This window comes from Elephantulus edwardii, unplaced genomic scaffold (genome assembly GCF_000299155.1).
Source record: "Elephantulus edwardii isolate Elephantulus edwardi_28Jun2011 unplaced genomic scaffold, EleEdw1.0 scaffold00091, whole genome shotgun sequence".
Lineage (NCBI taxonomy): Eukaryota > Metazoa > Chordata > Mammalia > Macroscelidea > Macroscelididae > Elephantulus > Elephantulus edwardii.
In genome coordinates this window covers 8417104-8433184 of record NW_006399841.1, presented here as the reverse complement: position 1 = coordinate 8433184, position 16081 = coordinate 8417104, and the positions used below count along the sequence as shown (strand labels likewise).

General features: G+C 39.4%; 1 protein-coding gene across 8 annotated transcripts in view; it reads left to right on the top strand.

The window, feature by feature from the left end:
• The window catches only part of RBMS3 (RNA binding motif, single stranded interacting protein 3), an 844595-nt gene that overhangs the window by 704482 nt on the left and 124032 nt on the right, over window positions 1-16081 (top strand). For all 8 annotated transcript variants that reach the window (XM_006890636.1, XM_006890630.1, XM_006890633.1 and 5 more), the window contains exons 8-9: window positions 5739-5785; window positions 15857-15953. In XM_006890636.1, coding sequence (XP_006890698.1) covers window positions 5739-5785; window positions 15857-15953 — 144 coding nt within the window. The remainder of the gene's footprint in view (window positions 1-5738; window positions 5786-15856; window positions 15954-16081) is intronic.

Genomic DNA, 16081 nt, shown 5'->3' with positions numbered 1-16081 from the left:
GGGTTAGGGCATATATGTCTTTTTTTTAATTTATACTTTCAGCAAAAGAACTTCAAATGCTGCAGCTCAGAGGTTGTGCTCAGGTTCTGAGGTGCCTAAATATGGACAAGGATGAAGGCCCAGGGCTGCACAATGAGGTTGTTGAAGATAATAGTTACATCGGGACTTAATCATGAAGGGTGCCAGAGAGAAGAAAGACCATCATGAGGTTACATATGCTTTTCTCAAGACCAGTTTTTACAACCCCAACAGCTCTGGTGGCCTAGTGGCAAGAGGCTGTGCTGCGATTCCGAAGGCATGTGGTTCGAGGCCACCAGCTGCTCCATAGGCGAAGGATGGACAATCTCCTGCCATGTGATTAACTGCCTCTGAAAACCTGCTGGAGGGTCAGCTATGGGTCAGTTCTGACTCTCCAGTAAACAACAACAACAATACGTAAAAAAGGAATACATTGGAAGGAAGTTATGAATGAAGGGAGAGAGATTATTTATTATGAAAGGATATTAGGGAAAATTCAAGGAAGGAATGGTAATAGCTTTAAGAGAAATCACTGACCAGAGAGAAGTGGAATCAAGGGTACATATTTGAGTTTGAGACAAAGATGTGTTGCCTCATACTGTGATTTTACTGACAGACACACTTCCTAAGTGCTCAAAATAATCATATAGTATGGTTTTTACCATGTAAATGTCATATAAACATATAGTTGGTGAGAGGCTTATTTTGGATTATAGTGTTGATCTCTTTGACTTGAGGTATGTTTCCATATTAAATATATAAAATTATTTTAGTCTTTAAAAATAAATTAAGAAATTGAAATTCATAGAAATATGAGTAATATGTGACATTATAAAATTAATAGCACTCCCTGGTAAGCATGTATAGGCAGGGGAGCACAAACATTGGCTGGACTATGGCATCTCGAGGCTTCTTGGAACAAGGTATGTCAAAGTGTTCTCGGAGGAGTCAGGAGAGAAATTAGAAAGGCCACAGAAAGTTAAAGAAAGGACATTTGAGGGGAAAAACTTCCCCAAATACATTAAAAAAATTCATCAGTCAAATGATGGCTACTTATCGAAGATAATTTGGAATGAAAGTCATTTCTGAATTTCGGAAATTGTGAAAATTAAGTGTTGTATGGAGGTTGGCATCTTTCACAGGCAGTAAGCCAGTATTTTCCTATTTCATCTCAGTATTTTGGACCATAGCCCTTCTTTTATAGACCTTATGAATGGCCCTGTCTACTGTTTCTTCTGACCCTTTTCTCATCCCTCCTCAGCCTCTCCTGGGGGAGACAAATACCCGATAGTCCCCTGACCAGGTTAGAGCCAGTTAGAGCTGATCACACCTAACCCTTGTCTGCTATGAAACCAGGAGCTTATTCTCTCTGCCTCCACATGGCAAGCACACAAACATCCTCTCCTCAGTTTTACTCTGAGGACATTGTTTCCTAGGATTAGTTCTCTCCTTAAGGGGATATAAGTAAAAAGTTCTCTTCTTGGTTAAAAACCCTGCTACAGGTCATGTTATAGATTTCTAATTAGTGGTATTTTTTTAATAGATGCCTTGGTATGTCTTGAGTTTCCACATATCTGAAATTACATATGGTACACGCAATTCTTGATTAGGTTGACCATTCATTCGTTCCAAGCTCAGAATTCTTACTAACTTCTGAAATCACTGAATTGTCTGTCATTCTTTATTCTTGACCTCCTACCCATTAATTTCTATTAATTTTAATGAAAGTTTACAGAGACTTTGGACTTCCATTCATTCATTGTTGCACTTTTCTCATTGCCCAACCTCCATCCCCAGCTCATTCTTCTCTTTGAAAAGTAAAAGAAAAATTCTTTCATTGTTATGTAATCCCTCCCCTCAAGTCCACTCCATTATGCAGCCTTCATTCTGGACTCTTGTCATGACAATAATACCTAATCATATATCCCTTTTAAACAGTTCTCTCCCTCATCTGTTTCAATGCAGTATACATTATTTATCCCATCTTTCTCAGTCTCCCCCCCCCACCTCGATGTCAGTCCTGTTTTACAGCAGTTACACTATGCAATATTTGTCCTTTTGTGACTGAGCTATTTCACTAAGCATAATGTCTTCCAGGGTCACCCATTTTGAGTAATATTTCATGAGTTCCTTGTTTTTCAATGCAGCATAATATTTCACTGTGTGAATATACCACAGCTTCTCTATCCATTTGTTTGTTGATGGGCACTTAGGTTGTTTCCAACTCTTTGAAAAGCCGAGATACACATGGGTGTGCTTATATCTGCTTGGGTGGTGGTTATGGTTTCTTTGGGGTACAGTCACAGTAGTGGAATTGCTGGGTCAAATGATATTTCTATTTGCAAATTTTTGAGAAAGCGCCATACAGCCTTCCATAGAGGTTGTACCATTTTACACTCCCACAAACGGTGAATAAGGGTTCCAGTTTCTTCCAGATTCATTCTATAAAACAAACATATCCTTGATACCAAAGCCAGGAAAGGATACCACCAAAATAAAAAAAAAAGCTATAGGTCATTATCTCTTATAAGCATAGTTGCAAAAAAAAATCTTTATTGTGATTTTAATGAAAGTTTACAGGAAAGTTAAATTTTCATTCATACATTGTAGCACTTTTTTCTCCCCACTGCTCCCTCTTCGCTTAAAAAAAAGCCAAAAAAAAATCCAAAAACCCTTCACTGTTACATAATTTCCTCCCTCCCCCAAGCCCAGTGCACTTTGTTATGCACCTCTTATTTTGGACTGTTGTCATTCCATTTTAGCCTTGACTCCTCTGTAACAACTTCATTTCATCTCAGTTCTATTTTCTGGTCTCCCAGTAAGGCTAAGACTTTTTGACTTTATTTATACTGACATTGACTGGTTCATAGTACTAGCAGAGAGCAGCTAGTGGGCTTGAACTGCCAACCTTTTGGTTGACAGAGTAATTCCTTACCATAAAGTCACAAGAGTGCCTCATGAAAATAGATTCAATCTCATTTAAGTAAAAAGAATTTCAGTTTCAATTATTTAATTTATTTAGGCTCATTTCATTAAAATCTCACAACAAATCTTTCAGTAAGTTTTGTTATATAGTTGAGGAAACTGAGGCTGAAATTGGTTAAATCATTTTAAAGTTTAACTAGGTTAAATAAGTTATCCAAGGTAACACTTTTCTTGAAATAATTGGGCTAATATTCTAACTCAGGCCTGTTTCACTCCAAAACATACATTCTTTCCATTCTACAGCTAATTGTTCATTACATATTTGTCAAAGGAGGTGGGAGAAAAGAGGAAGTAAAAGAAAATTTAAGATTTTATGATTATTAAATATGTGTTCAACAAAGAACTAGAATTTGCTGGATTTCTTAGTTACACATGATTTGTTAACTAAAATTCGTGAAGAATTCAAGTCCAATTTGAAGGGATAAAATTCTTCCTTTTGTGAAGATGCCATCTTTTGTGAAGAGGCATGACCAAAGAAGCGGCCTCATGACGATGTGAGATTCACAATGTACAAGTCAAGGCTGGCCTCTGAACCCTGTTGGAAAGGAAAGGCAGGGAGAGGAGATTGTGAGGAGTTTTCTGTGAGTCTGTCAGAATTTAGACAGCTTGTGGTAGTGAAGACACTGGAGATACGGCTTCCATCCTGAATCCGTCATGATCTAACTTCTGGTGTGGCATCAGTGGACAAGTTAGAGGGGAGAAGCCCATTGTTCTTGAAAAGGAAACTCCTCCCCAAATAAGTGACTTTGATAACTGCCCTCTCCTGTAGCCAGGATCCTGGAGTCTTAGCTAAGTCCCGGACGGCTTCATTCCAGACAATCTCTACGAGGGCCAAGATCCTATTATTTATGTGGCAAAAGCTTCCTCTCAGGGCAAAATTTAGACTTCACATCTTCATGTGTTTTTGACGCTGCTACCAGTAGCTTTCCAAAGAGAAAAAGCAAAACCTCCCTTCATCTTTTCCCCCCTTCCTCTCATTTCCTAAGTCTCCAATCTTACCATATTTTCAGGGTTGTTGGGGTTTTTTTTTCCTTTTTAGTAGAATTGAAATCCTTATATTTAGAGAGTTTATACTGTTAAGTTAAATAGATGTTCTCAAGACTGTTCTGTTCATTGCTGACAGTTGTCTTAATTTTATTTGCCAACTCCTTTAAAAATGATGTGTTTTATACTAATTTCCATTCATATGTAGATACACATTATTTTTATTTTCGTGATAATCCTTAAAATATTTGTTGTTTATACATAAGGAAATTAATGCATGTGATTTAATCTTGAGTATAGCTAGTCACAATGGAAGTCAGGTTCAAGATTAAGAAGCCAACACATTGTATGGTAGGACGGACACCTGCAATTTATCGGACAGGCCCTCTGTGGCTCATTAGATACCTGAAACATACCACTGATTTTAAAATAAATATTTCTTAACATTTTCTTCTAAATGCTCAAATATATTTTAAGTGGCATTTGCTTTTATTCTTACTTTTTTATAAAAGTGTGTATGTGTGTGTGTGTGTGTGTGTGTGTGTGTGTGTACACACTGTCAAATCAGATTGACAGGTACAGGAGGAAATTATCCCTCCTTCTCCAGCAGAACACTTGGTGGCTTCAAACTGCTCACCTCTGAGATTGCAGTGCAGCTTCTTGCCACTTGGCCACCAGAGCTCACCTATTCTTACTTTTTAATGCCATGAACTGTATGAAAGATGCTTTTGACTAGAGTGCAGATTCTATATGGGTGACATATTAAACAGCAGAGTGTTTATGAAGTGTTCCTATTATAAGTCATGGAGTTGAAACCAACTGCTAGCTGACCAGTGCATTTTCAGAAACAGTAAATCTCGTGGAGGACACTGCCCATCTTTCTCCCACTTTGTCAAGCTGTCATTTCTGTGTTAGGTGCCTTAGAGTCAAGTTTGACTCATAGCGACCCTATGAACAAAAAATCTGAACCCTGTTCTATCCTGCACCATCCTCACACTTCTGACACACAGAGCCCGTTGTAGCAGTCACCATGTCAGTCCACCTGGTAAAGAGTCTTCCTTTCCTTTGCTGACACTCCACACTTCCTAGCATCATGTCCCTCTCCATGGAAAAACACCTCTTAGCAACATACCAAAGTATGTGAGGCTAAGCCTCATCCTTGCTTCCAGAGCACTCCAGCTGCACCCTCTCTTGGCCATCCATGGGATGTTCAGTGCTCTTCTCCAACACCACAACTCAAAGGCATTAAATCTTTTTCTGTCATCCATATTCACTGTCTGCCTCTCAGATGCATAACAAGTAATTGGAAAGACTATGGGCTAAAATCAGGTGCACCTTAATCCTTATGTTGATATCGTTACTCCTCAGTAATTTGGAAAGGTCCCAAACTGCAGATTTTCCCAGTGCAGTGCATCTCCCTATTTCCTGATTGCAGGTACAGAAGGTGTTAACTGTGCATCCAAGCAAGATCCAAGCAACTGTTGACAGTTGTGAAGTAGGAATGGGAATTACTCAAACTGTATTGTTCCTTGGTTTGGGTCTATACAATATAAACTACCCAACTCTTTGATGGGCCTGGCACATAACCAGTCAAAATACTAGTTTATTGATAGTGAGAGTTGGGAAATATGCAGGAGAAAATGAACTTAAATGATACTGTGTAAAGATAACTATCTGTGTATATTGAATATTTATGACAGCACAGTAAAGTTTTAAAATGTGTTTTCTTCTCTCCCCCCCACTGTACACAGGCTGGCATGGCACTGACCTATGACCCCACGGCTGCCATACAGAATGGGTAAGTAAACCCCACTTTTTGAATTCTACTTCATAAAGTATCTTGCTGCTCTTATAATGAATAGTTTAAAAAAATTATATCTTTTACATCGTTAAGCAGGAATTCAAATATTTCTCACCATTGTACTTTTATTTTTCCCCATGACTCCAGCTTCATAGCATATTGTCTGCCACGTCTTCTCCATGTATTGAGCATAAATCTTTCACTCTACCTCTCCCTCTCTTTTTCGCTCACTCTCATTCACTCTTGCTCACTTTCACTGTATTTAGCTTTCAGAGAGAGAGAGAGACAGAGACAAGATGTAAAGAGGCAGTGAAGAGTTAGGCTTGGGAAATGGTCTGTTGGGTCTAAGACCAAAGTATTACCCTTAGAACAGTTCTGGAGTTTAACTTTGAATAATCTTTACAGTGTACTTAGGTTCACTTCTACAACAATAATACTTTTACATGCTGAATAATAAGAGAAAGATTGTGGACAAGAGTAAAGGTAGTAACTCAAGTGGTTGTTTCTTAATTCTTTAAGCATCAATAAATCTGTGCCTTTTATCTAGAACAAGTCACATAGCTCCAAATTTTTATTTTGAAAAAGAATATTAATAAACTACATCACCTGGGATTTCTGAAGTTCTGTGAGTTTTGAAATCTTTGGTTGAAGCTTTCCAATTCTTAATCCTTTGCTTTGGTTACCCTTCAGCAGACAGAATCAGTCTTGGGTAACTGGTTGCTTTTATCTTCCAAGGCTTCTATCTTGGACTTGCCCATGGTTTTCATTTGATCACCTTTTAATCTTATTTGAACAACACGAAGGCTCCATTGCAGAAAACAATACCTAGGAAGTATGCGTATCAAAGCACTGAGTTCTGTAGATCTGTAATAATAACAGAAGAATGGACACTTTTGGATTGTGGTGGTGAAGAAGATGATGGACTAATCTCATGTGTTGCCCAAAGAACAAACTCGTCTGTCTTGGAGGAAGTGCTTCCCGGGTGCTCCTTCCAGGCAAAATTGGAAATCCTTTGGGCATTTTTTCAGGAGGGCCCAGTCCTTGGAAAAGGATGTCTTGCTGTTAAAGGTGAAGAAGGGTCAGAGAAAGAGAGGAAGATGTCCAACAAGGTGGATCGGTACGTGACTGTGACAATGGGCTTCAGTGTATCAGAGAAGGTGAGGGCTGTCCAGTATAGGATGAAGTTCATCTCTGATGTTCATAGGGTCGCTAACAGTTGGAGTTGACTCAGTGACATCTAGCAAAGAATCCCACGTGCACAAGAAGCTGACAGGGTTACTCACAACAAAGATGAGAAGATTAGAATGCAGGGGAATTAGACATAGAGGACACGGACACAATTAAAGAGAATGTGTGAACACAGGAAAAGTGTAACTAATGATTTGTACGGACGTTGTCAAACGGGAACCTGACTCGCTGTGTACACTTTCACCAAAACTTCAATTAAACACTATTTTTTTAAAAAGTGTGTCAAGTTCTTTAACTGCATAGAGCTGCCCATCAAGGATTATGGGCATGCTGGTGAACAGGATGGACTCTTTACTGTCCGCTACGTAGCGACTAAGACACTAACCCTTGTCTGTTACCTATAAGGAAAAATCACATGATGGTGAACAGCGTGACATCGTGAAGAGCCCGGCCTTGTGCACATGTTAGCTGAGACTTCACTGACACGCGATACTTGCCCTGAATTCAGGCAGCACTTAATGACTATTGAGATATTACATTTGATGGCAAAGAGAGAGAAACCAGAAAGACTGAAACTTTAATACTGGAAGGAATCTCGGTGTCATTAGCAGAAAGATGAAATAAAGTGGGGAAAGATGATGTGCTTAACATCAGCTGTGCCGGACTCATGAGGCTCGTGAAGGCAAACTTGATCAAGGCCTGCCTGCAATGTGAAGTTGAAGTCAGAGCGAGTTCCTGACTTATGCGTTTTCATAGACTTTCATTTCCCCCTGTGTGCAATTTAAGATCTGGGTTTCTTCTCTAAAGACATAATTCTCTAGGTATTCATCCCTGTTCATTCCAAACCTAAGTAGTAGAAGAAGAAAAGAAAAAGGAATGAGACTCTCAGAAACCCTAGACTTGTAGTCGCAGATGTCCCGCAAAGTGATACCACAGTAGAGGCGGTGAGGACAATTTGGTGTACAGTGAGTTTTCCTCTCTCCTGTGGATGTCTACCTCACATTTCAAGTCATAAATTTAAAATACTATAAAAATTTGACTGTAGGTACACCTATATATTGTACTTAACTCACCTGATATGCATAGTTATGGATAGATACTTGTTTGCATTGTTCAACGAACAAAGATGAATGCCTCGAGAATTATATCTTTAGAGAAGAAACCCAGATCTTAACTTGCACACGGGGGAAATGAAGACCTATGAGAAAACGGAAGAAAGAAATATGCTCTACTTTCAGCATCACATTGACAGCCAGGCCTTGATTATTTTTGCCTTTATACCTGATATTGCTTCACTCTCAATTGCCGTCAAATCAGAGCCAACTCATAGCTGTCCTTCCAGCTGCTCTTCCAACCTGTGGAGCTCTACATAAAGTTAAATCATTGACAACTTCCAGCTTTTCTCAATTTGTCAAAATACTGTTTGTTAGTCTACTTGTGAGAACATTTTTCTTTATGTTGAATACAAGGAAATATATTGACTTGAACAAGACATGGTGTTAGAAAAGCACAAAGCATTCTCAGAATATCTCAAGGTGAAGCAACAAAAGGGAAAATTCAAGTGTCGGGTTACATTCCTGAAAGGATTCTATGATGCAAGAAGCATCAAAAGGGGATGGAACAAGAACTGAGAATGATGTGGTTGTCTGTTTCCATAAAAGTTCTCTCACTTGGCTTGACTTGCGGTCAAGTCAGAACTGACTTAATAACTGACCTCTCGGTGGGTTGCCAGGGCTGTAAATCAAGCGGGAGGAGATTGTCCCTCTTTCTTCACTGGAACAGCTGGTAGATTCAGTGTGCTGGAGAGATGTGACCTGTAGGTTAACAGCACAACTTCTTCGAGAGTAAGGAGTTAGAGTAACCTAGAGGTTTACTTTGTAAAGATGATAGCCGGACGTCTGGAGAGGCAGTTCGCCCTGTAAGGCTGCCCTGACGTCAGAGCTTCTCTGAAACAGTCAATGTGTGAGTTGTCCCACTGCTAGACTAGACTACAGGATCTCCTCAATAAACACATACGTAGCTCAGCTTTAAGCTAGTAGTTTACGCTGTCTGTTGTGGTGGTGCGCCATTGATTAGAATGTGATTCGTTGTGATCCTGTAGACACCAGATCTAAGCCTGTCCTCGTGGCATCCTCCTCATCTTCAATACACTTGAGACTGTTATCATCACTGTGTCAATCGATCCCCTGGAGGGTCTTTCTCTCTTTTGCGAACCCTCCACCTTTCCAATCTCCTGTCCCCCTCCAAGAACATGCCCAAATTATGTGAGATGAAATTTCCTCGTCCTTGCTTCTAAGAAACACCCGGGTCACACTTTCTCCAAGGCACGTTTGTTTGTTCTTTTGGCAATGCATGGAGTATGCAGTACTAAAAAGGGTTTACTGTTCTGAATTCTAAGAAATCCATGATGATACAGTAGCGTGAGGTGGAAATAGAGAAAGATCTTCAAATTTAACTTAACTGTTGAGTAAGCAAAACAAACATCATGCAGTCATGGGCCATGATGGATTCTGTGCTCTTGTCTTGAATCTAAGCATTAGGTGATATTATCGGTTCTACTCTCCTTTCAGTTTTATCTAAATTACTGTGTGGTGTTGTTTTTCTTTGAAGTCATATCTCTGTCACTTCCATGTGAGCTTTTGAAGGTTCTAATGAGAAAGTGTCTTCACTTATAAGAATAAAAATGTCCATTCTCCTTCAAGATCCCTCTTGCAGAAGTCTGTAATGTGGTATTGCTATTTATTGCCCTGTTGTTCTTTCAGTAGGCCAGTGTAAAATTCCATGACTAAAATAAAATTTTGGAGATGAGAAATAACACTTCCAACACCACCATTCACAGCCTTATCTTTCCTCTGCCCTTTTCACAAGAGCTGCAATGTAAAAAGCCTCTCGGGTGGTTTTATTTGGATAAAATGCATTCTTGGGGCAGATGTGAAGAAATAATGTTTTTCTAAAGCATTATTGTGCCAGCTTCTTTATATGGGAATTTGATATTAAGTGATACAGTAAGCCTTATCTTATTACACTAAGAAAGGAATCCAGAGTGAAGTGTACACGGATATTGCAATCAAAATGACCAATAGCTTATTAATCTTGTGCTGTTGTGCTACCCTGAGGATAATATTCACGGGCCTAACTTTAACAGCATTGCCTGTGGACATGAAACACAGGCCATGTTGTTTATTTCCGTGCACAAATAGAGTTTCTTTACAGTTAAAAAAAAATCCAAAACATTCTACCCTGGGGTGATTGATAGATTTATGTTATTTTTATTGTCAGAGAACTACAATTTCATTATATTACTATTGGCTATCAAGTCCCTTGAAGGTAACTTTTCTGTAGACAACATAATGGTCTGTTCATGACCTAGACCAGGATGGGACTCAGATTTCCTTAGAGGACACTTGCCTAAATATCTGAGACTCAAGCACTTCTTTTCAGTCCTTAAAAATATTACATGTTTCCAAGGCCACCTTATCATTCCCTAGAGCACATAGTTAATTTCTCTTCTCCAAGTTGTGCTGTCTTGTGTGTGTGAAATCTCTCCAGAAGGAACCACGTTGTATGCCTCTGGCAAGTCTTCTCTACTTGACGCTGGCATTATACACCAGATAATTCATTGCTGTGGGGCATTGCCCTGTGCTTTGTAGAATATTCAGCAATATCCCCAGCTTCTGCACACCGGATGCTCACAGCACCACCCCGCAGGTTGTGGCAACCAAAAATGCCCTCAGGCATTAGCCAGTGTGGCCTCGGGTGCCAAATCACCTCTGGTTTAGAAGCACTTGACTAAGGATAGAAAGATGCTCGTGGGGTTATGTGAATTCTGGCAAGGAAGCATCCCCTAGGAAAGCAAACTATTCCCAAGGAAATAGTTGTGAGAGACTTTATTCCTAGGACTCTCTAGCAGCGTTTGCACAGCATGGTACATTTGTTGCCAGATGTAAAAAGATAAAGTACTTAAAATTGCTTAGCTGTGCTGTTTGTTATGGCTGACAAGTTCTCTAGCCTCTTCTCCAATAACATAACATCTGTGCTTAAAGTATTCATTTGAATGGTCATCCCCCCGCCCCCATAATAAGCCTGAGAATGTGACAGTTTTTAAAGCACAAGAGAGAGCACAGACTGAGAAAAACCCAAGAGATTGTGAAAATATGATTTTCAGTTCCTTCAAGAAGGTGTAGTCTTGTATGTTTACTTCAGATCTGATACTTCTAAGCCTCGCTTGCCAATAGCAGGCTTTCCTGTCATGGCTTAAGGAAAGGGTTTCCTGTAAAGGCATCCAGTTTATGTTTGGATTTATGAAGAACTTATTTCTGAATAACAGCACTAGAGGATCAAGACAGCGTGCCCAGTGGGTTCTGCCCAGGACATCCCCACTCTAAATGACTCTCTGACTCGAGGGGCACTACTGGCACTCGCTGGGAAGTCTGAACCATCATTCTTGTTTGATGGATGGGATTAGAACAGAGAATGAGAATGCATTAAATGTTCCCTAAGGGTTCTGCTTGCTGGTATCGGTTTACATGATTGGTTTCCCTCTGTTTATGCTGTCTGTTTTCCCCAAAGAATTTCCCGTAAACTCTGCCTGTCAATCCTAACCTTAATTGCTTTCATTTTCAATACCCTAATTGGTGCGTTTTACAAAGCAGACCAACCACGCTAGAGCCTGATGTGGATTCAGCTCGCGGGAGAGACTGCATTCGGCTCTGTAACAGAAGTGGAGTCACTGCAGTGAGAAGGGCCCGTCAGAGAGCCTGGCATGTCATTCGGCGATGCAGAGTAAATCCTTCCGTTCACTGCCTCATAAATAAAGTCTGTCAGGGAGAAGATCTAAGTGTAATACAGTTTGAAAGTTTTGAAAGGAAACCAATTTTTTTTTCTAGAAAAGAACCTTAACTCTAAAGAAACCAGAACTGTCACTCAAGCAGATACACAGCCCCCCATGTTTATTGCTGCTTTGTTCACAATAGCAAAGAGTTGGAAACAACCCACGTGCACATCAACAAACAAATGGATAGAGAAGCTGTGGTATATTCACACAGTGGAATATTATGCAGCACTGAAAAACAAGGAACCCATGAAATATTATACAAAATGAATGACACTGGAGGACATTATGCTGAGTGAAATATCTCAGTCACAAAAAGACCAATACTGCATAATACCACTATTCTATAATACGACTGATATAGCGGCTGAGAGGAAAATAAGAAAAGAGGGGATAAATAATGTAGATTGAAACAAAGGAAAGACCTGTATAAAAGTAATATATGATTAGGTATTATTGGCATGACAAGAGTCCAGAATAAGAGTTGCATAGTAAAGTAGCCTTGTGGAGGGGGGGTGGGCTGTAAAACAATGGAAGAACTTTTTTTACAAAGAAAAACACAGACTGGGGAAGAGGGGGGACAGGGAGGAAAATGTGCAACAATGAATGAATGGAAATTAGAAATCCAAGTTCTTTATAAACTTTCATTGAAATCTAATTAAAAAAAAGAACCTTAGTTGCTGATATATGCGTAGAAAGTACATGTTTCTTAAGCTTCTACATCAAGTGTCTATGAAGGCCTCTGAATGACATGCCAGTTAGTGAATGGTAAGCCAAAGGATGGTGGTTCAGATCCACCTTAGAAGCACCGGGGAAGAAAGTCTTGCCCATCTGTTTCAGTAAAAGAGCAAACCCAAGAAATCGCCGTTGAACTGCCTTGTTTTGTTCTGTAACACATGGGACTACAGTGGCTTGGACTTGACTCAACAGCAGTAGATTTGGTTTGGTTAGAGGATGTGATGCCTGATAGCAGAGTGTGTAAGGAGCTGGACTGCTGGCCCAAATGTGGTACCTCTCTGGTGGTTCAAAACCAGTAGCACTGAGCGAGAACGATGGGTGGGCTCCTTCTGTGTGATTTATTGTCTCTGAAACCTTCTAGGGCAGGGGAAAGGGTCAGCTATGTGTTGGTTTCAACTCAACAGTAATAATAGAGAAAGAGGTGTGAAAGGTAACTTGGATCTGACCTTGGAATCTCACCTGCAGTTTCCTACACCTTGTAGAGGCCCATCTTCTATGCTGTCCACTTCATGGCATTGCACCCCCTGTACTGTAATCAATACTTATTTCTCTAAATTACTCTGCATTCATTCATTCTTTCATTCATTCAGTAAATCGTTATTAAGGTTCTACAGTGTCTCAGAATCTCTCCTGCACAAGTATCATCTGTCCTCATCCTTCTTGGAACTGACATTCGAGAGGGAGAAAGCAGTCACTGCTTGAGTAAATTGATGAAATGAACATTTCAGTCTGTGGCAAGAGAAATGAAGAAAATAAATGGGGCAAAGCGACAAGGAGCATTTGGAAAAGAAATGGTGGTGGCACCATTCGTGGTCTGCTGCTCTGAAAAAGGGATACTTTATTTAGTGTGACCAAATAATGAGAAAATAGAATCTGATGATGACATGGGAAACGTGCATTCTAGGGAGAGAGAATGACGAGTGGTCCCAGGTGGAAATGAAAAGAATGTGATCTTACTATGAAAAAAAATCCGTGTCCTTTCATCCTGAGAGGAGAAGGAGAAGCTGTCCGAAGGATAGGAAGGATCCAGACTGGACTGGTTGATCAAGATGTTGAAATGTTGTTCTTACTGTATGTAAAGGAGCATATTGATAGGGAAAACTTAAGTAGCTAAAGAGAGCAGACTTGTGTTACCCATCTTTGGAGCACATGGTAAATGCAGAGTTTATTTTTTAAATGATGGTTGTGTGCTATCGAGTTGAGATCACCAACAGCTGATCCTCTGGTGGGTTTTCAGAGGCAGTAAATCGCATGGGAAGAGATTGTCCATCTCACTCCCTTAGAGCTACCGGTGGATTGGAACTGTGTACCTTTGGATTGCCAGCGCAACTTCTTAACCACTAAGCCACCAGAGCTGGTAGATGTTTATTTATTCTTATTTAGTAATTTACTTTCTTCTAAACCGTTTTATTAGGTAGAATTATATAGATGCCCACTTTTTACTGTGCATTTTTATGAGTTTTTACAACTTTATGGCTTGTTAAGCTACCATAACTATCAAATTACATTATTTCCTAAAATTTTATTTTACTACTTTGTAAAGAACCCCTTCTCCAACTTCAAAACCTTGTGTTTTCTGCCAGTATGGCCACAGAAACAGAATCATATAGTATGCATCCTTTTGAATTTGGCTTTTCACTTATCATAATGGTTATGATGAAGCCCATTCTTAGATTGTATCAGTAGTTCCTTCCTTTTTAATTGCTGCATAATATTCCGTTGTATGGATGTACCACAATTTATCCATTTTTTTAAAGACACTTGTATTATTTCTAGTTTATAACTATCATGAATGAAGCTACTATATACATATATCACATTTACATTGAGATGTTTGTTTAAATATAGGTCTTCATCAATCATACGTGAGATTGCAGGCTCATAGCATATGCATATATTTAACTTTAGGAGAAATTGCCAACCTGTTCCCTAACATGTCTCCACCACTTTGTGTTCTCGCCAGCAACAAATGAGTTTCTTTTTTGCTGCATATCCTCCAACATATCAGATTCTTTTATTCTTATTTTAACCATTTAAATCGTTACAGAGGTAATATATTTTTTTAAAACTTAAAAACAATAAATGTAAGGATCTCTTTAGTGTGGAGAGGAAGAAGATAATGTGTAGTGGACTCATTTCAGGTACTTTCTGTATTAACCAGAAGAGACTGTATGGTCTTTGTTGAGAGCCAGATAAAATAAAACTAAAATTCAATCTTTATTGGGAGCCAGATAAAATAAAACTGGTATTATAGGCCTGTGCTTTTAGATTGAAGGCTTTTCTAGGAATCTAAATTTGAAGACTTAACTTCTTGAATTATGACAATCTTAATTTCTACCACTCCTGTGTTCAATAGTTTACTCCTAAAACTGTTTTGTTAGAGATTTCCCGGAGCACCTCTAGTCAGGATAACAGCGTAGTGAAGTCTTACCTCCAGACTCTTCAGCCTCACGTAAAACTATGTGAATGTACTGATTCGAAAGTGACTTTTACTTCTGCATTAGATAATTGTTAGAGCCTAAGGAATAGACTGAATAGAGATAAGATTTCCATACTTAGAGATTGCTTTTGCCAGATCTTCAGAAATATCATCCTCCTCTTGGTTTATTCAGTGAAGATCTTTGAAGGACTAGAAAATGCAGAGCTGTTTCTAGAAATCGCAGAGAAGCATACCATACAAGACCAGAAAATCTACTAATCCCTTGACTGTGTTAAAACAACAACAAACCACTTAAAAAAAGCCCAAACACACATACTTCTATCCATATGCTAATTGCCCGTTATTCTAATGGAGAAAATATTTAGCTTACCTTTCTATGTAAGAACGTGGACTTCCTACTATGACAAAATATCTAGACCTTTCTAGGAGCCGGTACTTAATTTCTTGCATAAAGAAATGAATGTCATTAATGTAGGAAAAGCTTAGCCACCTTAATGAAGCTCTTACTGTTTTTACTTTTGTTTTTCCCTCAAAGAAATGGAGAGTTGCTTCTTCTCTTCTTTGAAACTATGCACAGTGCTTCCCCCCCAACTTGGTTAAAGGCACTGAGTAATATGCTGTTGGCATAGAGAGATATTTTGTACGGCCAATTTTTATAAAATGACTCCAAGTTGTCATTTTGTTCAGAACGATTGATTTCCCTGAGTGAAACCAGATAGATACTATAAATCTCCTGGATGTGCCTGCTAACAGTTGGTGGGAAAACACGAGGGTGGAACTCTGTCTTTCCCAGAGGTGCTGGGCAGTGTTTGACTAGCAGCCAGGCACACAGCCTCTTCATGATTCTTCTTTTTTTGTTTTCTGTTTGCAGATTTTATTCTTCACCGTACAGTATTGCAACCAACCGCATGATTCCACAGACATCTATCACGCCATTCATTGCTGCTTCCCCTGTCTCCACATACCAGGTATGTCCAATTTACCTGCACCTCAGGAGAGAGCTCCCTTGCCAGCAATAGATGCTAGAGGACCAGTAGGATAACGGTTGGAGGAAAAGCTGCTCTCCTAGACTTCAGTTACACTTCAGTGTACTCAC